Source organism: Aplidium turbinatum, chromosome 4 (genome assembly GCF_918807975.1).
Source record: "Aplidium turbinatum chromosome 4, kaAplTurb1.1, whole genome shotgun sequence".
NCBI classification, from domain to species: domain Eukaryota; kingdom Metazoa; phylum Chordata; class Ascidiacea; order Aplousobranchia; family Polyclinidae; genus Aplidium; species Aplidium turbinatum.
The window spans coordinates 27,755,195-27,781,255 of NC_137475.1; the positions used below are offsets into that span (position 1 = coordinate 27,755,195).

Genomic DNA, 26,061 nt, shown 5'->3' on the forward strand with positions numbered 1-26,061 from the left:
TACGCCACTGATACGTACATCTCTGGCTATATTTCATACCGGTTTTTGCTCCCCAAACCCATGTGTTCTTCATACACCTTCCGAGAGGACAAGCAATGACATACCACAGTCCCGACGTAAAACCAATGATGAAAGCAACTCCAAGGAAAAACTTGCTCATACGAATCAACAAAGTGCTGCAAAAATACAAAGGCGATTGCTTATACAAACGTTAGTAGGCTAGTATCTACCAGTAGGCTAGCATCTACCGGTAGGCTAGTATCTACCAGTAGGCTAGTATCTACCAGTAAGCTAATAACCTCAAACCAGCTTTTAAAGAAATTTAAACTTTTGTGTGTTTGCAACATTTTATCATTTTCAGATCTGATCATTTTGATTGTTTACGAAATCAGACCCACAATCAGATGTCCTTTAATCAGTGTTATTACGCATAAGTTGTTTCGTTTTATGTTTTATGTTTGCTTTGTCGATTGTCACGCAGCATCTGGCGTCAGGTTATAACCGATATTCCAAGAAGTGCCACTTGCTTCTGCCGTAAAAGCGCTCAGGACAGGCAAGTTGCCCTGGTGGAGCAAATGCCATCTAAACACATCTGTTGACTCCAGCTGCAGTACATGACATTTGTGCTACCTTGTTCAACCTGCTATGTGGGTGATGCCTTATCTGAGATTAAGGCTTTCCATACTTTTAGTTACGGTGAAGTGTTGAGAAAAGTGCATTAGTTTGAGCATGGGTTGATCTAGTGCTGTTGAAAAGCTATGCAGTTGTAGCAAATTACCAAAATATGCGTCAAAAATAAAAGATCAGTGAACTTTTGTTTTAAAGTTCAACGTCCAGAACGCATACTCAGATTAGCAATTGGTCAGTGTGACTATTTTCAGGGAGATTAAAGGCCAGATTAATAAGCCATGAGGTTAACTTACATAACGCCGTAGCCTACTTCTGGTGCGTGGTTTAGGTTTGAGGGAACAAGAGCGCATATTTTGCTTACTTCTTCTTGATGTCTCTTTCCCATTGTTCAAAAATAGAGTGAAGTCGATATAATCGAATCAGGCGATTCAATCGCAGGAACAAGAACACGTTTAGTTTGAGACGTGTATCAGACACCAGGAAGGCTAAGGCTTCTACAGGAGTGTTTGCAAGTAAATCGAGACAAAGATGTTCCCAACGCTTAGCATAGAGCAGACGGGTCATTTCCAGGTCGACAATGTTTGTGCCAAATTGGTCGATAAAACTTGAGCGAAACTGGATCAGCATATCCACCAGGAACCTGAAGCCATCACAATCACGTCAATTTCTTTTTATGCTTGACGATTTAAAAATTTTTTCTTAAAAATGCTTTTATTTTAGGCTACAAAGATTAATAAATCACGAATTTCAGTAATTTATATAGCGGTCACTCCATACCAAGTGATCAAGAAAAAACAACAATGTTTAATCACATTATAGCACTTAAAATTGTAATTTGGTGAAATTATAGAGCTCACTAGCCTAATTCCATAAAGCTATTAGTAGAGTCATTTTCAGAGGATTCGTGACCGTGTTGAGGATACCAAAGTTTCTCAGTGGATTTAACAAGGGCAAGTGATACTAAAAAAAATAAGCTCCCATATACCTCGCGAAAATGGCGGGAAAGTTGTTATTTTTGACGTTTTTCAAAATGGCCGCCACCGCCATCTTGGAAAACTGATAAAGTTCTATTTCTTGACGTGGATGGCCAAAAATGACAATTTAGATGTCAATTCCCACTAATTTTGGTGTCAGAAACACAATGGGATAGCATAATTCATGATTCAGAGTCCTCTTGACCATAAAATTCAAGATGGCAGACGTATGTGGTCCCCTACTGTATTAAGATTCACTATCACTGCAGGACAAATATGATGCTTTTAAATTCACTGAAAAACTTTGGTATTGTAAACACGGTCACGGATCCTCTGAAGCTAAAATGTAAACCAAGAATGCTGACTGATCAAGATTTCTGTTTACTTTTTGCAGGTCTATTGCTTAAGATTCATTAAGCATGGATAGTAGAAATAGTGATGCGCCTAACCCAGTACTTGAATTAAAATGCATTTTATTTCAACAACCGTGTATAGCTGATGATCGTATGGACAATGCATCTGATACAAAGTGGGAGAATCTGAAAAGCAAGACTTTTAGGTGTAAGGAACTTGATAAATTTCAGCATGCCTATGCAGCAATGGAATGGGACAAGGGGCCTAAAGGCCTATACATGCATAGTAAATGTTACATCCAGGTCAGCAGTAATCGCTATATTCAGCAAGCACAGAATCGTAAACGGAAAACTGAACAAAGAAGAAGCTCAAGCATTAACTTCAAGTCAACAACTGCCAGAAAATGTGCCTAAAAAGCTTCGTTCTAGTACTGGGGTGGTTCATGATAAGAATCTCTGTATGTGGTGTATGATGGGACCACAAAAAACAGTAATCCTGGCAAATCCAAACGTTTGCTTCTGTCAACAGAAGACGCGTGGAACCAGTTCAAATTGCATACAGTTTGTCTGTTAGATGAGCTTATAAGAGAAAGATTGAATACCCTATACTCGCATCTATCCCAGACAGTCGAACGGCGTTTGGATTGGAAATTCGTTATCATCGTGGATGTTGGCGCAATTATGTCAGCAACCCTCTGAAGAAGTCTTTGTCTGATGAAAATACAGAGCATCTGCAACAGGTTAATCTTCAAGAGGCCCAAGCAATCTTCTTTCATCATGACAGTCAAGTTATCTTTGAAAATCATGAAATTCGTACACTGCAAGGTCTACTAATGGATTACAAACGCATTACTTCAAATTATGGATACTATTCCACAGCAAAGTCCAGGTTCTTGAAGGAAATTCTGATCAAGGAATTCGGAAATGACATAGCATTTCATGAACGAGGTCAGAAGAATGTGAGTGAACTGGTATATGATACGAGAGCTGCAGGGACATATCTTGAGGCTGCAATATCCTCTCTAGGTGTAAGCGACGATAACCTGGTGAAAAATGTAGCTGGGAGACTCAGAGATCAGATCATCAAAACAAAAACTATTCCTTGGCCTCCTCTATACATACATGAGTTAGAAAATGAAGACCTAAATGATCTCCTCTTGAAGCTCATCACTTGGTTAAAGCACCCCACCAAGTCTGCAGTCGATGACACGCCCCCAGTCAGATCAATTGCATCTATTTTGACCAGCTACATCACTGGAAGACGTACTGCATTTGAGACAAACCTATCTGTATTGCTACATGGTATGGCAAAGAGCAGAGAAATGGTAGACATATTACATAAGGATGGCCTGGGAATCAGTTACAATGATGTACTTATGCTTAGAGATTTCTGGTCAGTTACTGACTTGAAGCATTCAACTGAGTGTCCATTTGAACTTTCTGAAGGAACACCCGCAATATGTATAGTCGACAACGATGACTTCAAAAGTGACACTTTGACTGGAAGTGGCCAATCACATCGTACAAATGTCATGTTTGTCCAGCCAGACCTGCCTGAGTTAAATCTACCCACGCTGATTGAAGATAGACCAGTTGTAAATACCACCTTGCCTTCCTACCTCTCTGCTAGTCTCAAAGAACTTGGGAGCCAGATGCAAAGAGTTGAACCATAGAAAACAGTCAAGCGTAGTGACAGGTGAACCACCCATCAGACCAAGGGTAGCGGATGAACAACATCTGGACACAGCTCCTCAAAGAATGAGAGGTGTTATCCATGCATTGGCCCGAGCTAAGGCAGACGGAACAAGACCAAAGCCAGAAGATCAGACCGTACCAGCCTTTTGATGAGAAGATCAGACCGAGTCTATTCCAAAACAAAGTCCCTTACTGCTCGAATACCATGTAGTAAAAGAGGTAATTTTGCAACTCAAGAAATCGAGAAGACAGGACGTGAAAACCTGAGGCAACTGAAGAAATGCAGAGTAAGGCATTTTCCTCTGTCATCAAACTTGTTGAGGCAAGTGATGACTTAAACATCGAAGACTTATTGCAGCATCGAGTAACAGATGAGTGCCTTTCAATACTTAGTGCAAATGGTACTATGCGCAAAACGCAGAAGAGTAAGCTACAGGAAAAACTGACAAGGACATACATGTCTTACCCTGACATTTACACATCAATAGTAGACATTGGACTAATATGGCGTCTAACAACCCCTACTACTGAAGACAGAGAAAATGCAGATGGAACCAAGTTAACGTGGGGAGAGTATGGTGAGAAACGTGTAAACTTTGTCCTGAACCGACATAGGAATGCAGAACGTATTATCTTGGTGAATGACTCGTACGAGCAAGACTTCTCCATCAAAGATAATGAACGACAACACCGTCAATAAAATCAGTCCATTCGCAATGTGTTTATGAAGTCAGAGGACAAATTTCATTTTAGTAGAGACTTTCATGCTCTTCTTAGTAAGCCAGAGAATAAAGTTCGCCTTCAAGCATTCATCGAGGCTGCCTTCAAACAAAGGGCATTTACAATCACTACTCAGCTCATATATTGTGTTGTTGGCAAACCAGCAAGGAATCTCACCACAAATGAAGTATTGCAGAATCTCACATGCGCCCATGCCGAAGCAGACACAGCTTTGTTCACACTCTATGGTAACTGCGATCCGAGGAGTATTCAGAAGCGGTTGTCATAGACACTGAGGATACCGATAACTATGTTCAGGCAGCCTATGTGGCTCGGCAAATATCAGGACTCTTGTGCTTGAAGCGCAAATCTCAGCTAATAAATGCTCGATGTTTGTGTGATGAGGCAATGGCGGAGTCTTTGATCCCACTTCATGTTCTTACCGGATGAGATCATAACTCCGGCTTTTATGAAGTAGACAAGAAAACTATTGTTGACAGTGTAGAACAATCATCAGAAGCTCACAACCTCCTTAAGAGTTGTGGCACAATCCTCCCGGTCACACAAGAAATCATCAATGACTTGCAGAAATTTGTTATCCGGTACATCTATCGTGACAGCAAACACAAGACACTGGGAGAGATGAGAGCAGCAAAGTGGTCAGTACTCAAGAAAAAGACGATCATCAGAGTGGTACCTGACTCTGACAGTCTACCACCACACTTAGAGCGCACCAATTACCTCACATATCTGCAGAAGAACTTCTAGCTTCAAAATCATCCATTACCAATTGGCCATGGATGGCACCTTGTAAATGACATATGCCTCCCAGTACGCTATACCCAACCTGCACTTCAACCATCCCTGGAACTTCCAACAACTCCAAGTCATCTATATAAAGGGAACAGCGATGATAATAGCGGAAGTGATTCTGACAGCTGTGCATCATATTTGTCCTGCAGTGATAGTGAATCTTAATACAGTAGGGGACCGCATACGTCTGCCATCTTGGATTTTGATGTCAAGAGGACTCTGAATCATGAATTATGCCATTCCATTGTGTTTCTGACACCAAAATTAGTGAGAATTGACATCTAAATTGTCATTTTTGGCCATCCACGTCAAGAAATAGAACTTTATCAGTTTTCCAAGATGGCGGTGGCGGCCATTTTGAAAAACGTCAAAAATAACAACTTTCCCGCCATTTTCGCGAGGTATATGGGAGCTTATTTTTTTTAGTATCAGTTGCCCTTGTTAAATCCACTGAGAAACTTTGGTATCCTCAACACGGTCACGGATCCTCTGAAAATGACTCTACTATATAGCCTACATTTTCAAAACTGGACAAGAATTGGCGAAATTATGATGATTTTAATCTTCCTATATTTAGACTCAATTTAAAAGTGATTTCTCCCAGAAATTCAACAATACAACATTTTGTAGTTAGTATCTTTTTCGCCCCGGACGCGTTAATGACGAAAATTAAAATGATTGATGATTGATTGAAATACAGTACTGTATTTAAAATTTTAATAACTTGATAATCATTTGTAAAACTTTTTGCTTTAAATTTTTTTATAGATGAAAAGTTAAAGATGATACGCAAAGTTGTGTAAAGTTTTTCCAACTCTGACTATTCAAATACTGTATTTAAACTAAGTTTTTAAATCACCCCGTTTTGAGTGCACTGAACGAACATTTCAAGACCCATATCGCAAGAAACAGTAGATGTTAAAATCTACCTAACTGTTAATTTAACACAAAGCTGTTACCAAAATAAATCCATAATGGGAAAAAAATAAATTGAGTATTTGAAGATTGATGATACTACTTAAACAATTTTTGATGTGCATGTAAAACAGGGTAAAATTGTGGAAATTCTTCAGCAGCAACATCTTTCGCAAACAAGTCACTATGGCAAAAACCTAAACAAAAGAGGTTGCCGCTGAAGAATTCTCTCAATTTTATCTTACTTTATGTGCAGATAAAAAATGTTTAATTAGTGTCATAAATCTTCAAATACTTCAACGTTTTTCTTTAATATTACATTTTTCTTGCAGTTTTGAGTTAAAACATAGTCGGTTAATATCTGTTGTTCTTTTTGAGATAAGGGTCTTGAAAGTTCATTCAGCATGAGTGCGTTGGAAATTGGGTGACTTTCAACGTACCCAACGTTCAAAGTTTGGAAAAATTTTCATACAGTTTTGTGTACCGGATTAATTTATGCCTAAAAAAATTAATTGCATCATAAACTGAAATTAGTCTAAATGTTGACAAATTCGAATATTCATAATTTCTCCAATTCTACAGTAGTTCAAGTTCAAAAATATATACTTTTTCAAATTCAGGTAAGTGAGCTCTATTAGTTTGCAAATTGCCATCCAAAGTTCCATGGTTTGATCATTAGTTCTGGCATGGCCACCTAAAGATACGGCCTGATTTGTCACATTTTGCAGAAATTTTCAGTTTCTTCTAACTTTCGGCGAACGTTTAAATAAATTTTTCTAAAAATTAATTTTTTACGCTTTCTTTATTCTTTTCCCCAGATGACACAATAGGTTTTAACATCCTCACATGTTGAAAAACAAAGAAAATTTGATTTTGTAGATTTTAGTCAGACTGTTAATTTTCAATAACAGTCTGATTTTGCGTTTTTCAACTTACTTTTTCTCATTTTCTACTGCCTCCCCAAGGCAACAAAAAAGCTTTATGTCATTAGCAATGCTGCCACTGCAAATTTGAAAAAAGCACAAGATTTAAGAATAAAAAGCACAAGATTTGGATACAAAAGCACAAGACTGCAAAATTGAACCTTTGCGACCCATTTTGTGCCAATTTGAAGAATAACACGACTCTAAAATCAACAGTTTAGTGAAGATACATGCTTACTAATCACTGTTCTCTTTCAATTCGTGGCCTTTAATTTAACATCACAAATCTTACAAAACGACACATATCGATCAGTTTTGTCTTCTTGTATCGAACTTCAAAATCAGGATCATTCAACCATTGAAGATTAAAAGGCTGTTTATACCACTTTTTTGTTTTGGGACTTGGTGAATGATTGTCATTAGGCTATTTGATGCTAAATGCTGATGCACTCTTTTCGCTGCTCTTGTTATCTACCGTAGCAACACAACCTCTGAGTCTGATGATGAGCACATATTGTACTCTCTTCAGATCAAATTTTTAGCTAATCTTGTCAGGTTTGATAACTCAATGCAGTGGCGTAGCTAGGGAATGTGCCGCCCGGGGCGGATTCAGATTTTGCCGCCCCTTCAAGAAAAAGCATGTGAAAATGAAAATTTTTTAATTGACTTAAAGTGGAATTATTGTATGTTTTGAACCGGTAACGTAGCCAGTAATTTTGAAAGGGGATGTTTTAAGGGCGGGCGGGCGAAGCCCGACGGCGTCCTCTCCAAAGACAACACCCAGCGGCGGGGGGTCTGGGGGGCCTCCCGCAGAAAATTTTGAAAAGTTACTTTGGATTTGGTGCATTCTGAGAGCATTTTCAACAAAAATGTGGGTATAAATCCCCTGGTATAAATATTCCTGTAAAACGGTGCTGTCCGGTGGCATAGCAAAAGGATAAGATCATGTTTTCTTGGGAAGTTTTCGGTAACTTAATAAAGCTAAGTCTCTATGTTTTCTTGTTGCTAATTCCTGGCTGAGATATTTGAATTTTTGGTATTGGCAAAACTCGCTCTTTTAATGGAGTTTCGTTTAAAATTAGGCAAACTTTGTTTTAGAGACATAGAGACTGAAAGCATCATTTTCAATATCGTGACGTCACACGCGTGCCAAAGGAGGAGTTGTAACCCCCAAACCCCTCCTCTCCCTTGGCTACGCCACTGTTTTGAACGTTGCCATTCTGTTTGCTTTTATTTTCCGTGTACTTTTGCATTATCAACAACAACAAAAAAAAAACGTTCTGTCTGAAAGTGCCGCCCCCCCCCCCCCCCCCCTAGCTACGCCACTGACTCAATGTGTAAAATTGGTCAATATGCCTAAGTGCGGTATCAGAAACCTAGCTACCATTACCTTTCAGTGCCAGTCCTTAATTCTCTACCAAACTCAAACCATGGTAGCAATGGTTAATTTCACTTTGATTTAAAAACACAAGATTTAGCCAAAAATCGATCGGAAAGCACAAGAACACAAGATCAAAAGTAAAAACACAAGATCTTGTGCTAAAACACAAGCCGTGCTGGCACCACTGGTCATTAGGAAACCGCAAAAAGTAAAAACATCTCAAAAAATGTCAGTCAAGCACTAGCAGTAGCTGTAATCAAAATCTGCTAAATGTGACAAATCAGGCCGCACTTCAAGGTGGCCATGGTTCTGGGTCACTTGTTATGGAATGACTCATTGTCATCATTATTTTTAAGATATTATTTTTCAATTAGGAAATTAAATTTTTGTATAAGTTTTATATAAAATTACCAGCAATCTATCATATAACTCAGAAGGTAAAAAGTTATGTAGTGATTGTAAAAGCAAATTTGATAGATCACAAGAGAAATCGACGAGAAACAAAGAAGAATTGTGATTCCATTGCACGTCAAAGCAAGCGCTGAGTCTCTGTTGATGACCTGAATGTGCAAAGGAAAGTAAAATCATTAATTACATGGATCAGAGTAAAATCACCATGAAAGGTTAAAATAAACACGTCACTTTTTACAATCTTTATATAACTAGAGAGAACACTGATTTTTCAATGTAGCCTACATTACAATGGCAGAACCTAGAGCCGGTTTATGTCAAATCATAAGGACGCTGAGGCCAGTCACTCTGTGGAAAGGGGCACAGATAAGGACATTCAAAGATGGTGTGGTTGGCAGTCTATTTTGTCATATACCCACTGTTTTAGACCATTTTCCAATTTTGACTTAATTATATTCAGACAACATTGGAGATGGTCCTAAACAGGCGTGAAATAGTGCAATATAATTTATGTTTATCCAACCCCATAACCTACTACTCATTGTTACAAAAATCATTCTGCTTGCAATACAGAAACTTACGTCATTGCTTGGTTTAGGCTTTGGGATCAACGCGTTTAGAGCGTTTTCACTTAAAGCGTAACCTGACATCATTTTAACGAAACTATGACTCGACTTGTAACTAGCAGATGATGTTCCTTTGAGGCTGCGATCCTGAAAATTGCCAAATACAAGTGTCTCATCAGTCATCACATTTCAACCTCGCAAACCAGAGAATATTGGACTACTGTAACATTGAAGCAATGTCCCTTTCCTCAAAATGCTTGGTTGTGGTCACAACTTTTGTGAGAATTTTCGGCAAAATAAGTTGTAGGCTACGCGTAAGTTCTACTAGAAACTACAGAGTAAAAGTGCTTTTTATTTATTTTGTCATTTCAAACAAGCCTTCTGGTGAAAATGGCCACGAACGCAATGGATAGAAAACACACCTCTGCAACAGATGTCATTCTTTTGCGAAATCGCGGAAATTTATCCAGAATGTCGTCAAGATCAGGTTTTGTCAGCACATTGAGGTCACAGTTTGTATAAGCCTTCACAGTTCTATGTCTCGGCACGGCAAGTAGGAGAGCAATCTGCCATAATGACGCAGAATTTATAACGTTTTTATTGAGAATATTTTTAAACAAGAACTTTTTTTTTATGCAAGCACAAATGGAAATTCTCCCAAATGGCCCAGTTGGTAGAGCTATCGATTCTATGAACAAAAACGGAAACATCAAGCGTTGCTGGTTCAACTCTCGAGGTGTGCAATTGAACTACACGTTTTGACGCACTTCAACAACAAGCGGAAAATTCACTCTTTTAGTCTCTGTGGTCGGGTCTGCGTCAGTGGTTCCAAGCTTTTACTAGCATGCGAAACTGCCAGGATTAAGCTTCTAAAGAGGTTTGGTGTAATCAGTCAATTAATTAAACTACAAGATGTAAAAGATCTTCAGGGAGTTTGGTGATAATTCGAGATTATTTTTATTACAAATACCTTTGTGATATCAGTAACGAGTCGTCACAAGTTTCAACAGCCTAACAATTATGTTACCCTTACTTCACCGAAATGTTGGCCGGGATCTAGCACTGTGGAAATGCTCATGTCGTCTTCTTCAAGCATCGCCACCTCACCGCGTTGAATGAAATACATATTTTCACCGATGTCATCTCGTCTGCAAAGTTGGTTTGGATATATAAGCACTAGCGGTAGGTGCTGTAGTCGCCAGTCAGTCTACTACTTAACACGACCTCAGTCAGCTTACCAACTTTATCGACAATTTCACTCGTAATCAATTAAGATTAAAAAAACTTATTAGAGACCGCAACAAAGCTCTTCTGTCGATTTATCTTAACCATTTTGCTTAGTATAGCTTACTTGTACGTGCTTTATGCAACAATTCAAGCAAGACAACTGTCACAATCAATGTGCAAGGCCTCGCGTCGGGCTACTTTGCGTCTTGACAGAATGTGCTGTTTTCATTATGGAATTCTGGTGCGGTGTGTTATTATCGGTTATGACCTGAAGTAACCTTTGTATGAGAAATCTGTGTTCTGTAACGTAATTCTAGATCATTCTGTATCTGGAACGTTCTGTTGTTTTCACAATTGCCAATATCGTTTGTCATGATGTCACAAGGTAGTTTACGAATGGACCTCTGATTACGAAATCTGTATTATGTAACAGTCCTCTACTCCTACGTGACATTCTTTAGACTTCTTTAAGCTTCTGCTTGTTGACATTATTGCAACTTGACAGAACAATGTGACATTACGTAACCTTTTCGAAGTTACTGGACTGAACAACCAACTATAAATAGTGGTGTAGTTTGTGTAATTATTATTATGATGATTATTATTGAGTTGGTTATGAGAGTTGTGTTATGAGTTGTGGATTGGTAGTTGATGCAGAAATTATTGGTGATTGAGACTTGAAGTAATTGAATACAAGTAGATGAGAATTGGTGCTGATATAAATTGTGTTCGAATTTAGAGTTATTTGAGAAGCCGTTCGTTAAAGTTCTTCAAGAAGTCAGATTATCATTTCACTAGTAGAATTATTCGACATTTAATTGACTGCTTGTCGGTTTGACCCATTAAACTACGTCATTGAATCTTTCCAAGTCTTTTTCCTGGTAAGAGATAGAAAGAAATCGTGACATTCTGGGGGCTCGTCCGGGATAAACCGAAAAAAATTAACCGAAAAACCGAAGAATACCGCAAAGATTTATTGAAAAAATAATAAATTAATGTCAAGATGGCGGATACTGTCAAACATGAGATGATTGAAGACTTAGGGAGCATGGCTGAACGAATGGGGCTGACTGGTAATGAAAAGTCTCAGTTTGTGATGGAAGAGTATCACAAGATAATGGACCAAAAAGCTCAGCGGGAAGCTGACGAAAGAGAAGATAAAAGAGCTGCTCGTGAAATAAGGAAAGCAGAACTTGAAGCTGAAGAAAAGCGAGCAGAACGCGAAGCAGAAGCCGAAGAGAAGCGGGCGCAGCGCGAAGCAGAAGCTGAGGAGAAGCGGGCGCAGCGCGAAGCAGAAGAAAGAAGAGCGCAATATGAATTGGAAAAGATAAGACTTGATTTAGAAAGACAAAAGCTGGACATTGGTGAGCGATCTAATTCTACTAATGATAATGCTCGAGATGTTATTGTGGCGCAAGTTAGACGTCCAGATTTGCCATCATTTGTTGAAGAAAAAGATGAGTTGGATAGTTATTTGTTAAGATTTGAAAGATATGCTACAATAGCCAAATTGGAGAAGTCGACGTGGGCTACCCAGCTAAGCATGTTATTATCGGGACAAGCTCTTGATGTATATTCAAGACTTTCGCAAGAAGAGGCCATGAACTACGACAGATTGAAGTTAGCTCTGTTAAAGCGATACAATTTTACCGAGCATGGATACCGTCAAACATTCCGTGAGGCAAAGCCTGAACGACACGAAAGCCCAGGTCAATTTATTGAACGTTTAAGAAACCTTTTGTTAAAATGGTTTGAACTTTCGGGGGCCGACCAATCATTGGACGGATTGGCAAACCTTATAGTTAAGGAACAATTCACAGATTCATATTCAAAAGATCTGTCTGTTTATTTAATGGAGAGAAGTCCGAAGACTCTAGAAGACCTAGCCAGTGTGGCGGAACAGTACTTAGTTGCTCATGATGAGAAGTTGTCGACTGAAGAAACGTGGTCATGCGATAATGACGAGGAGCAAACAAATAATTTTAAAGGAGGTGCGGTTCCAAGAGAAGTACGTTGTTTTAATTGTAATGGCTTAGGTCATAAATCTGTTAACTGCCGGAGGAAGATTAACAGAAATCATCAGGAATCGAGGAAGTGGTGCAATCGTTGCAATAGGCAAGGACACGAAGCGAAGGAATGCAAGGACAAGTCGTTTTCTCTTTCCAATCAGTCTGGAAAGAATGAGAAAAACACAGAGGACGTTTATCGATGCGGTTGTGCGTTAATGATTCCTAAACCCACGCTTGGGGAGGAGAAACCGGATGAAGATGTTTGCGGAAAAATAATACCTGAAGATTACCTGCCAGCAGGGCCGGATTAAGGCGGGGGCTGATGGGGCTGCAGCCCCAGGCCCACCAAGAAAATAGGCCCACCGATAACAACTTAATAAGAGCAACTGACATGCTTATTGTCAGGATCTGAAGAATAAAGGACGAGAATCATAGAACGAATGCTAACTGTGTAAACCAGTAGTTCTTAGGGGTACGCCTCCCCAGAGGGCATCAGCTAATTTCCAAGGGGGGGTGCGAGATCTAACGTGCTCTACAACTTAAAATCGTTAATTTACTTTAATTATGGTCGTGCATAATGGAACGGTTTCATAAAACTAGTCTGACTATTTTGAATAAGGTAAAAAATTTTCTTCATGGTCTACATTACTTTGTTGAAACATTAAGATCCCAATTTCAAGAATTCGAAGAAAAGGGTAGAGTATTAAGTGGCTGTCATCATTATGTTGAAGAAATTTCAAGAAAGAAGAGAAGAAATGTATGCTTGGATAGCGAAGGCGGATCTGAAGACACATTACTTGATCCATCGAGCAGATTCAAAGTAGACTCATATTTGCCAATCATTGACCAAATTATTTTTTGTATGAAATCCCGAATTGCAGCATACGATCGTCTTCAACTAAGATTTTCGTTTCTGGCGGAATTAAACACCATGTCTAACTGAAACATTGAAGAGAGTGCAAAAACATTGCTTCGCAATTATCCAGATGATCTAGAAGAATTACTGCCTGAAGAGATGATTCATTTTTCTGCACTGCTAAAACAACTCCATTTTAACAGCGGTGCAAGATAGAAACTCAAATGTTTAGATTTATTAATGAAAATGAGTTGATGTATGCATTTCCTAACGGAGGCCTATCTGTTGTAGCCTACTAAGAATGTATCTTTGTCTGAGGATTTCTAATTGCTCAGGTGCTGAGCGCTCATTTTCAGTGCTTAAAAGAGTAAAGAATCAACTGCGTTCATCCATGGGCCAGAAAAGGTTGCATTCCACAGCTCGGAATAACTTCATTGGTGTCTATTTTATTTCCAAAACTTTGTTTTCAATGCAGAGTAGAGCTAAGGAATGTAAAGCTCTTTGCTTTATCTAAATCCAGAAAACATGTCCTTTGAATGTGTTTAATAAGTAAATACTGTAGTTCGGGTATAATTTTTGTTAGGCTATTTCATTTTAATGGTGATTGGTACAATGAGGGGAATGAAATATAGGCCTCAGATTACCATATAGCCCCAGGTCCATCAAAACCTTAATCCGGCCCTGCCTGCCAGTAGTGGATGGAACAGTTGGAAACAAAAAGGTAAAAGTTTTACGTGATTCTGGTTCTACGGGTATAATGGTGAGGAGAGATTTGGTTAAAGACAGTCAATTAACGGGAAAAACTGGAATTGTGATGTCAATAAATAACACTTCAATCCAAGGACCGTTAGCAAGGATATATATCGAAACCCCATATTGTAGTGGGACTGTGAAAGCGTTATGTTTACAAAACTCTTTAGTTGATCTTATAATCGGAAATGTTATTGAGAGAAATTCTGAAGTAACTTGTTATTCTTGTGGCAAGAATGGTCACTTTGCTCGAGATTGTTCTGCAGATAATCAGCGACGATCTCACGGTCATGGATACAATGAGCGCGAAGAACCGAGGAGAAGAGGCAGGCGACGACCATTTGGAGTTTGCTATAGATGCGGTAGACGCGGACATTTCGCCAGGGAGTGCGTTGCTGATGGTGGACATTCGGAAAACAGACGTTGCCGTGACAACCACTGCTACCGATGTGGAGAGATTGGACACATAGCCAGGAGCTGCCCTTTTGATGAAAAGGCTTGCTACAACTGTCATAAAGAAGGTCATCTCGCCAAGGACTGTCCGGAGAGGAGGTGTTTCCGATGTAAGAAGATGGGTCATCTCGCTCGCCGATGCACTGAAGTCATTGAGGACGATGGAAACTTTCGAAGAAAACGTGACTATTGTTTTGAGAAAAGCTATCGTTGGTAGATCATGCAACGATGGACTTATGAGTAATTAATTGTTTGGTGGTGTGTTTTGTATTGATTGTGTTGTTATATTGTTTGCAACAATATTCTAAGGGGGGGCGTATGTCACAATCAATGTGCAATGCCTCGCGTCGGGCTGCTTTGCGTCTTGACAGAATGTGCTGTTTTCGTTATGGAATTCTGGTGCGGTGTGTTATTATCGGTTATGACCTGAAGTAACCTTTGTACGAGAAATCTGTGTTCTGTAACGTAATTCTAGATCATTCTGTATCTGGAACGTTCTGTTGTTTTCACAATTGCCAATATCGTTTGTCATGATGTCACAAGGTTGTTTACGAATGGACCTCTGATTACGAAATCTGTATTATGTAACAATCCTCTACTCCTACGTGACATTCTTTAGACTTCTTTAAGCTTCTGCTTGTTGACATTATTGCAACTTGACAGAACAATGTGACATTACGTAACCTTCTCGAAGTTACTGGACTGAACAACCAACTATAAATAGTGGTGTAGTTTGTGTAATTATTATTATGATGATTATTATTGAGTTGGTTATGAGAGTTGTGTTATGAGTTGTGGATTGGTAGTTGATGCAGAAATTATTGGTGATTGAGACTTGAAGTAATTGAATACAAGTAGATGAGAATTGGTGCTGATATAAATTGTGTTCGAATTTAGAGTTATTTGAGAAGCCGTTCGTTAAAGTTCTTCAAGAAGTCAGATTATCATTTCACTAGTAGAATTATTCGACATTTAATTGACTGCTTTTCGGTTTGACCCATTAAACTACGTCATTGAATCTTTCCAAGTCTTTTTCCTGGTAAGAGATAGAAAGAAATCGTGACAACAACTGATCGACAACCACAAACAACCGATGTCATCGAGGCTGGCCATATGAACTTTTTTGCTTGTAGTTGAAATGTTTTATGTACCAAAGAGTTTCAACCACAAGACTTCCATTGTCACCAAAGTTTGCTTCTTTACTTCACATGCCGAGCCTTGAACCATCCGTTTTTTGATGCTGCCATTTTTGCTTGTCTACAGAGTACAGACTCGTATTCATTAATTTCTATGAACGCTTATTCCATAAATTATTCGATCCACAAGATGCCGCTGAATGGAGAGCAATCCTTGAAATGCGGTGCTCAAGCGCACACTCAGAGAGTCAACTAACACCGTTTGAATGCACTGTTTAAATGTTGCCATGCACCATCCACCAAAGAGCACTAATTGACCTAATTCAGTTATATTGAACTGCTTTTCTACTTCAAACATAGCAGGAAAATATACCTGTAAATCACACTGTTTTTTAAGAACAGTGATGGTTTGATGTGAGTGGAAACCAGTCTAAAAAATCCCTGCATTTCTTGGTCAATATTTCCAGTTTCTTCGAAAGCCTCTCGTATCATTGCGTTGTACATGGATTGGCACACATTTGTACGAATGGAAGGTGGAAGTCCACGTAACAGAAAGTCAGGGCTAACACCTCTTGTGCGATCCCATAAGTAATAATAGTAACTCAATACCTACACAGCAGTTACAGTATTGTTGATATAATCAGAGTTTCATTGAGTTAGCTTACATTAGAAACAAACATTGTGAAAACCTCAATCAAGCGAAGAATGAAGTTCAATGAAGTTATATAATCTAAGCATCTGACGTATTAAAGACGTTGAGGTCTTGGGCTTGATCAATCACGATCACCGTTTCAACTTTCAATGCAAAACAAGCTAAACTTTACTTTTGAGAAACATGTTTGTAAAGACTGTACGTTACTGAGTGTGTCGTAACCAAACAAAGTTTACCTGTTGCTGAGTGAACTTCTTCACATAAAATACTTTAAATAGCTTTTGAATATCGGAAATTCTTCCTTTGTAATGACCTCGCCTAATATCATCCGTTTGAATGTAGGCAGATGTATGTCCAAGAATGCTGGAATAAAATATTGTACCAACGATCATGACTACAGTAGTTGCGAACATTTCTCTGTATTGCCTTGCATGAATATCTCCATATCCAGTACACACTAAAGTAGTGGTAGCAAAGTAGAAAGAGATAATGTATTGGTCCCAGACCGAGTTGACAAGGTCCAAAGCAGGGAATTCTTTATTGACAATAATCTTCCCCACCCAGCTGTTGTTGTAGACGTATGTGGCCGAACCGGAGGAATAGATTGGGATCATGTCGGAACGAGAAGAGTAACGAGCGTCGTTCTGTAGCATATCATGATAAATTTAGATGTCTTGAGTATTTTTCTATTGTTATATTGTAGCCTAATTAGAAATATTAATACTACTATTACTAATTGAACTCATATTTAAAAGTTTCAAGTTTATATTTTACAAATTTTGTACATCATGAAGGTATTTGGATAAAATGAAAGTGAAACAACTGACTTTTCGAATCGTCTTCGAAATTTAACAATCCACTGTACCTTTTCAAAAGGTCTTGTACTAAGCATAGTATCAAGCATCAAATTAATCCTTAATTGATTGACATTGAGACAAGATTTTGTCTTTTTAACAGACTCAAAGTCCTGTTGCTGTCTATACCAGGAATGAGGAGACAGGTATAATAACTGGATCTTCCTTTTGCAACGTGCTTTGTTAAATTATGAAATTTGTAAGCTGAGGCCAGCTGAGATGAGCTTATACCTGGCACAAACGTTTTGCTGCAGCACTGCATATGTATGAAAGCGTTTATCATATTTACTTACATTGTATAAACTGCTAAAGGGAGATGATAGAAATAAAAGACAGGCTAGCCAATGATGGATGAATATTCCGTATATGACACTCCTCACTTTGTGTATTAACCGGTTGGGCAAACGGATGTTTGATAACCAATAATGGAAGTATCCACGTAACTGCAGTAAACATAATTTTTATTTATCTGCGGTATGGACACATTTTTAAAGGTATAAACTTCTTCAACTATTTCCTAATCAAAGATTCTGCTTTTTAGTTATGTTTAATAATAGAAAGATAGGTGTCCTTCCAGAAAAAAATAGCATAATGAATTAACATAGGCCTATTAGGTTTATGGGCTGCAATGTTTGTCATCTTTCAAAATGAAAAATGGTTCTTGAAGTTTTCAAAGAAACAACAACAAAACAGCATAGGGAAAGGCATTGAGGAATTCTCCACATCGTTATGCGTACATACATAATAATCATTGTGAATGTATAGCCTATCAAGGATAACAGCAAAATTTAAATACAAATCTTTAGCTTTTACTATTTATACATTTTCACTATAATAATCCGTTATGCTTCCATTCATAGTAATAGAATTACCTCATAAAATTGCAGCAGCCGACTTATCCTGAGCATGCATACAAAGCGAAATTGCGCTTGGTTTAGAGGAGCTGGCAAGAAAGAATAAGCAATTAGCTCAAAAGGGAACCATGACAAAAAGTCTAAAAGACAGGAAGCGTGGAGATAATATTTTGCTGTCAACAAAGGATGAGATATAAATATATCTTTCTCATTAATATAACAGGTGTGAGCTTTGACATATTGGTTGAGCAAGCCGCAGATATCAAACATGTACTGAAAGCTCAATAGTGTTGTGTTGTTAGGAAAGTATCCGAACTGTAAACATAAAAAAGGCAGCAATTAGTGAAAATCTGGTTTTAGTATCATTTAGTCCACAGATGATATTCACACAAATGTAACAAAGATTGTTTTTACCAATGCTGTAACTGCAAAAATGGCATAGTCATGGTTCAATGATATCGGTGGATTACTCAAATATAGCTCAGCTAATAAAATTAAAAAAGTCTCTATTTTTATCTGCAATGTAAATATTAACATTTACATAATAATTTAACACTTTGCTCCTCAAAGGGAGGCCAGATTTGGCCCCCCCCTCATATTTCCTTTAATTATTTGAAGCACAGTAACGCCATGCACTTGGTTTTTCTTGACTTTTCCTAAAATTGCCAGGCGGATCTGATGATATTAAATTTGATGCTAAAAGTTGTGTAGTTTTCTTGTAAATTCAAGATTTTGGTGAATTTTTGCTATTTCTAGCTAACTTCCAGCAAAGCGTGAAATGGATTACATTGCGATGACAAGCCATAAGCTCATAATTGCTTCGTGCATCGATATGCGCGAGCAGAGAGAAGCATCCTCTTGCTTTCTTTTGTTTAGTTTGACCTCAATAATACAAAGCGCGTTATTTCTTATGCTACAAAGAAAAGCCAGTGATCACAAAGCTGTTAATTAGAAACAACAATAGCAAGCTTTTTTGCGTTATCAGCTCTACAAAGAAGAATAGCAATCCACGATCAAAATAGTAGGCTATGGAGGCCACAAACTATTCAAAACAGTTGTTTCAAGCAGATAATATTCATTGACGAATAAAAAACGTTACAATAAGAAACCTTCTCTTGGATAAAGACACGAAAACCTGGTTTCGAAATAAACGTTCTATGGAAATGCTCTCATTGACAAAACTTGCAATTGTGGAAATGTATCACTGCAAATGCTTTTGGGAGAAGCCGGAGAAATAGCGTTTTTGCAAACAGTAATTGTGAGATACACTCAAAATTATGAGATAGGCTCCATTTACACGTAGCAGCTAACTCGATGGCGTCCCTTCACTGCTTTATGTCGCCTACTTGTTGTTATGTCCTGTATTTTTTGTTTCACAGTGCACTGTGTTTTGTTCCAAAGAGCGCAAAATAAAGATGATAATGCCTCATCTACATTACAAAATATTTTGTAATGTAGGCCTACAAACAAAATGTACAATGTACATTACAAAATATTTTGTACTGTAGACGAGGCATAAATTTAGGCGTCACATAAGACAAACAACAAATCAGCTTTCTTCATCATTGATTCAACATCTGAATACGTTGCGCCAATGTATAAGAGGCCGGCTATTGTGAAGACCCGCCATTTATAAACGATCCGATTATACCAAAAGTGGGACAAACTAGTGGATCAAAGAATGAATAAATAATGCTGAGAAAAGTAAATCTAAGTGACGAACAATACCGATGTCTTCATTTATCTTGGAAAAATGCTGCCTAAACTTATCAACAAAAAATACAGTAAATAACGGCAAGGATCCCGAAAGCAGAATTTGCTCGACTTTGGCATGAATTTAGTCAGACATCTACAGTAATAATTCCACACATACAATAACGGGCTCTCAACTGCTGTAAGATACATAATAATCAACCTGGTTCTGGGCGATTTGTGTAACAGTTTAGGGAAAGACACTACTTGAAATGATGCACCACACAAAAGATTTTCAATGAAGACTGAGTCTAAAAACCGATGTGGATAGTGCTGCACAATAACTTCAAGTTTAGGACAGAAGAGGCACAAAATATCACGATAAAAATAAAGACCTTGTGGGAAATTTTCGAGAATCATAACACGATGCAAATACCATAAACGCTTAGTTTGCATGCTGCTCTAAGCTGGCCGGCAACCACAAAGGTAGACAATAGCCTACAGGCAGTTTATAATTCGATAACAGCGCAATAAACATCATAAATACGTAAACCGACAATTTTCTTTTACAAACGTTTTACGTCTAATAGTAAATTTTCCCCCAACAATTTTTTGTGAAGCACTTGCAAACCACGGTTTTGTAAAATAATTCATCATTATTATTTTTTACTTCTCGGATATGGTAAAACGTCATCAGCAAAATCACAAAAAAAATTTCATTACTTCAATGTAGTAGGCCTAAGAATTTTTTATAGAATTGTAGCCACGTTGTTTCAACAAAGAAGCCATTGTTTAGCAGTGTAAAGTTATAGAAAATAATTTGCAATCATGCAAATGGTTGGAAAGAATCTAGGAAGTCTTCTCACAATCTGGCACAAAATGATTATGTTTATTGTATCTCAGTAAAATGTTTTACGACAAACTTTGAAGCTTCGTTATAATCATTTTTATCTTTGAAGTCAAACGTTATTTTTTTTTGGCCAGAAACATAATCACTGCCTTGCTGACGTTGTCCCTTTTACGCGTATTTTTAGTGCTTCAAACAATAAGGACCCAGTCAGCAATCCAGTCCTTTTACATTGATTCAACATTTGTAAACGTTAAATTTATGTAGATTTGCTGACTGTGGGTTATTTCACATTTCCTTTGTTTACGCATGTTCCTCAATTCGCTGTTGCATTATTTCGACGCTGGCTGACTAAAAATGTATTTTCAAATTGATTGACACAATCTTCAATAAAAAGTGAGCTTCGAACTTAGCTTTGTTGATGTAAATGCTGTATTTTTTGTGGATGTAATTTATGAGTCATGTTTATAAACACCCGTAAGCGAAATGACTTATGATGTGGCCTGCATGATATTTGTGATGCGACTTGACACAAATCCACAATTTCAAAAGCACCTAATTTGAACTTAGAAATTTCAGATTATTTCAACAACTTGTTCAATTGTCTTCTCTCTACTAAAAATATTCATACTACAAACTCAATTGTAGACCTAAAATACACAAACGAAGATGTAAAGAGCTATTCAAGCAGGCTAAGGTGTTACTTATGAGAAATTTGGTTCCATAAAACTAGAAGCTAGCCATGAGTTTCGGAATGCATTAGTTTAGGATAAAAATGTAAGACAACAAACGCAATTTTGTTTTTTTCAAATTCGTGTAACAATATTACTCTGATTGTAACTATTTTAGAATCAGTAAGTAGCTTACAACAAGATTTGCTCGCAAGTCGTAAATTCAAATCAATGCAATGATTCGGCACACCGCACACACACTTCGTGCGTTCGATCGAGCTCTTTGTTATTTAGAAGTTTGCATGAAATCGGATTAGCACGGTTAATTAAAGGCGGCAAGTTAAATCAAAATTGTCGTTTTTGGGTACCTTTGCAAAAATTGAAATATCAAGTTTAACATATAAAATTTTAAAATAATGAGTTTTCAAACTTATAGACAAGTGATTTGCTTTCACACCAGTGCAACTTCTGTTGAAATAGCATCAGCGGATAACTCGTAACAGCTGATTGAATTTGATCCAAAAACGGCCCCCCCTTGAGCAGTTAACTTCCAAAAAAACGTTGAAAAGCAAAGGGTTAACCTACTATATTGGAGCCATAATTAGGTGCATGCACAGATAACGGTACTTCAATTTTTGGTGCTGTTGTGTTAATAATAACGTCTCCAACAAACTATCCTGGTATAGTAACTATATTGTACAACTACTTGAAAAGCAGATCATGTATGATAGACAAATGTCTACCTGAAGTGGGACAATCATTATGGTAGCAGAGATTTGGAATGATCTGAAAGTTTCATATATCAAATATCCTTTGGTTGTAGGGTCAAAAGTGAAAGGAAGAAGAAGCAAAGAAAGTATCTTTTCAAATATGCTGTGGTTGACTAGCATCGATGTAAGTGCATCGTCATTTTCAGCCAATGGAACAATCCAAGAGTTGCTTTTCTTCTTTTTTCCATAAACATATATCCCATTGTCGAGTGGTTCAATTACGTAATGTTCTGACATGACAAGTCTAAAAATATGTTTTGACATAATAATCATATGTTCTACTTGTAGAAGCGTATATGTATGTAACGTATGATATTTACTTCATTTTCATTAGCTGGTAGCCTACTACAGCAGATAATTATAACTCGTTAAAACAAACTGTGTTAATACAGTATCGGCTGTGTCACTTTATTTGAGATACGGTCATTTTTGCAGATTTTTTGAAAAGATTTGAGTTGTACAGTAAGATAAGAAAACAAGTGAAATATTACAATAGGCTATGGCCGCTATGAGGTCTTTTTAACAAGAAAATGATCCTTTTGCAAGCCATTACTTCAATTAATATATGCTATCATAAGATATAATCTAAGATATGCTTCCATAATCAACAAAACTTGTTTGGGGACACCGGGATTTGAACCAGGGACCAATTGAACTTCAGTCGAATAAGCCACCACCAAGCTATATTTCCTTCTGAGGCCGAGGTACGTTAAAGATGAAATGAAAGATGGGATTCTAACAAGTCATTTCTACAAATAAATTCAGATGGTTGTCCAAACTCACCCTTTGTCCCGAATAGTACGCTAAATGTATTGGTATTGATTTGCACATGTCTGTCCATCATTAAAGCTGCCAATTAAAAACTCACCCCAATCGTTTATTTTTTTTACGGTGCCGAATGGCTTCCAACACAAGGTTTTTGTGTACGGTGTCTTCCCCTATTATTGACATTTGCGACTGTAAGTATGGAAAGGACTCCAAAACCATGTCAATGTCACTCCGTTGGAGAACAAGGAGTTCACAGGTTGTTTCCGCCACAACTGTCCGAGGCGACGCGCAATTAAACAATGTCTTGAAAAGTGGAGTATTTGATATTAGTTACGTTTTTCTGAATAAAACGTTTCCAAACTAGATATGCATTGGAAAGAGTTTTCATGGAACAGCAAACTTGAAAAAAGCAGCAATAAAACTAAATTCTCCTGAAGTTAGTTTGAGCCTTAACATTTTAAATGATGTGAATTATTTGAAGTATCCTTGAAAATCAAAAATATTTGTTATGTAAAAAAGGTGAGTCCCATACTTGATCCAAGCATCGGGGATGAGAAGATAAGATTCTCAATACCTACTAAGCATTTGGCACTAACGAGGGTAGGATGGCCAGTTCCTTTCTCTCGGCCGCCTTTCTTTCAGCAACTACCCCCACCCCATTCATTACATCCTGGGTAGAGGTGAGCGGCGTTTTTCAACAACTGGCTGGAGACGGGAGTCGAACCAGGATTGCATAATTGCAAAGCCAGCGCCTTTTACACTGCGCCATCCCATTTTTATGATTGTAAAGTTTTTTTTTAAAAACGTAAGTCAGGTGAATAATAAGTGGACCTACCATAAGTTAAGAAAAGTAAAGGTAAGATAAATCATAAGATTTGATTAAATGAACTATCCCGTTTTTTACTTAAGCTACTTTTTCACTTGGATACCTCACACTCTCCAAAATAATCTCCAGGCTGCAGTTGATCAATGACTTCTTTTAAATCTTGAGTTACAATAAAGCAACTCCCATCTTTGACAATGTACAAGTTTCTGGAAAGATCACCCTGTCAAGACGTTATGGTAACTACCAGAGTATGAGAAGCGATCATCGAGCAAAATCTTCAATCATTTCTTTCTAAAGTGGCATCAGCAATCGGTTGCGTTGCATTTTTTCAATCATTGGTCTTTTGGAACAAAGCAAAACAAGACACATAGCTAGTAGCATACTTGCTTTGTGCGTAGATGTTAGAGATTATATACAGTATATACTGAGGTTATATACACTATACAGAAGTTAATATTAAAGACAACAGTAATATTTTTTAAAAACAAGAGTTTTAAGGAAAAGAAAAGAAAACAAATGTAAATTTGAATGTTGTTTTTGCACAACGCTCTTTACAGCACGCTCTGAAGCAAGAAAAAGTAATAAAAAATGTATACACTTTTTTTCACAGAAACTAAATTTACCTCGTAGATTATGACATCACCTTCACAATAGTGATAGATTTGAACATGGGCGGATAGCATCGCAACGAAAGATGCATCCACTCCGTAAAAGAAAGGAAGACCTTGAATGTATTTGTTGACGCATTCATACAGCAACACGTTCCTCAGCTTTTCGGACAGTTCTTGTCCTATTGTTGTCTTTCCTGGAATCGCAGTGCCAGCATATCGATGCCATTCCAGGCTACGGACGTTCAATGCTCGATCAACCAAAGCTTTTGGAACCTGATGAATGAATGGTTTCATATCTCAAGCGATTTCATTTAGCATTCTACTTGAGCAACAAAGCTTCATCAGATGCAGACTTTGCACAGATTCAGTGTGATACACCATCGGATTTACAGACAAAATTGTGTGAGTATTGATTGAGGAGGGAGTGCCACAGGCTTGGGACTTGGGAAGGTTTGTGTACATGTACGTAGAGTCTTTGAACTGCTAAACCAGGCCCGGTCACTAAGGTTGACAGCACGCCTGTTGCTGAAATGATGTTGCCTGTGAATTATTCTACCTACTGGTGTTAGCTGAGAGATGTCCTTAAAATGCGTTGTTCAGTGGCATACCCCCAGAGTTGACATGATATCTCACCACGTTATAGTTTCTAAGCTGGATATACGTTGGCTTATCATGAAAAAAGAGAAAATTAAAAGACAAACAAACTATTTGACTAAGCTGCACATGAAAAGTCGATTGACTTAGATAACCTCAAGGTGGCTAACGTGGTTAACCCATCGACCGGCTGCAACGGCAATCGACGCAATCAAATCAAAGTAAGTTAATGTTTTCATCTTCCTGCGACCACCTAAAATGTGGTGCACCATAGACGCACACATTGTACAAAATATTTAAAAAATTTTGGTAGAGAGGTGATTTTTTTAACCATAGACAAATAAAACCTAACAACCAGGCGGCATTTAACATAATAACATGAAATTAACCTAAAATTACAAACGTTTTCGGCCATAGCCTACTCAGTATTGATCACGATCACCATCATTTAAAGAATCTAACAAAATTTGAAGATGGCACATGGATGTAACATTTAAAACATAATAATGCATGTTTCGAAATTAAATCAATAAAAACTAAACTTTAATCTATATCAGTCGTATTTGGGATTGAATGTAATTGTATTAATTTAAAATCCTGACCATAAAACAACAGATTGCTACATTGCCGAACAGCATCAATTTAATAGCTCAGGTTTCTTGATGAAAAAGAGCATTTCACTCTTACAGCACCGTCAGTTCTCAACGTGGATATGTACAAATACAAACATTGATAAAAACAATTTAGATTCGTGGTTTCTTGTTTAATAAAAATTCTATAATAGTTTCAATATTTCACCGCGTGTATGTTGAGATGCCGTTCCATGTCCAACATTGAGTTGCTGAAGCTTACTCTCGCACTGCTGTGGTTCGATAGCGTGGATGCTATAACAGCGACCAGCCATCCGTACATAATAGTACCCACGATCATTGTAATTAGTGCAAAAATCCTTCCCTGTGTTGTGCTCGCTGCAATATCGCCATACCTGATAGCATTTTCAACAAAATTATTTTAAACAAAGCGAAATTAAATTCTGTAAACTGCAAAAAAGCAAACCTTGCAAGAATTTTTGCAGCAGCATTAAATCAAGAGAACGATTCAATGTTATGA

At 37.7% G+C, this 26,061-nt stretch overlaps 1 protein-coding gene across 3 annotated transcripts in view; it reads right to left on the reverse strand.

Annotated features, from left to right (window-relative positions):
- Nucleotides 1–26,061, reverse strand: part of LOC145768545 (uncharacterized) — a 73,674-nt gene that overhangs the window by 21,463 nt on the left and 26,150 nt on the right. For all 3 annotated transcript variants that reach the window (XM_082580058.1, XM_082580056.1, XM_082580057.1), the window contains exons 16-30: nt 25,750–25,936; nt 24,370–24,630; nt 23,850–23,966; nt 23,021–23,223; nt 22,126–22,396; nt 18,191–18,487; nt 17,612–17,761; nt 16,701–17,108; nt 16,186–16,421; nt 10,415–10,529; nt 9,804–9,947; nt 9,397–9,528; nt 8,816–8,964; nt 992–1,270; nt 40–176 (exon numbers count right to left, since the gene is read on the reverse strand). In XM_082580058.1, the coding sequence (XP_082436184.1) occupies nt 40–176; nt 992–1,270; nt 8,816–8,964; nt 9,397–9,528; nt 9,804–9,947; nt 10,415–10,529; nt 16,186–16,421; nt 16,701–17,108; nt 17,612–17,761; nt 18,191–18,487; nt 22,126–22,396; nt 23,021–23,223; nt 23,850–23,966; nt 24,370–24,630; nt 25,750–25,936 (3,086 nt within the window). The remainder of the gene's footprint in view (nt 1–39; nt 177–991; nt 1,271–8,815; nt 8,965–9,396; nt 9,529–9,803; nt 9,948–10,414; nt 10,530–16,185; nt 16,422–16,700; nt 17,109–17,611; nt 17,762–18,190; nt 18,488–22,125; nt 22,397–23,020; nt 23,224–23,849; nt 23,967–24,369; nt 24,631–25,749; nt 25,937–26,061) is intronic.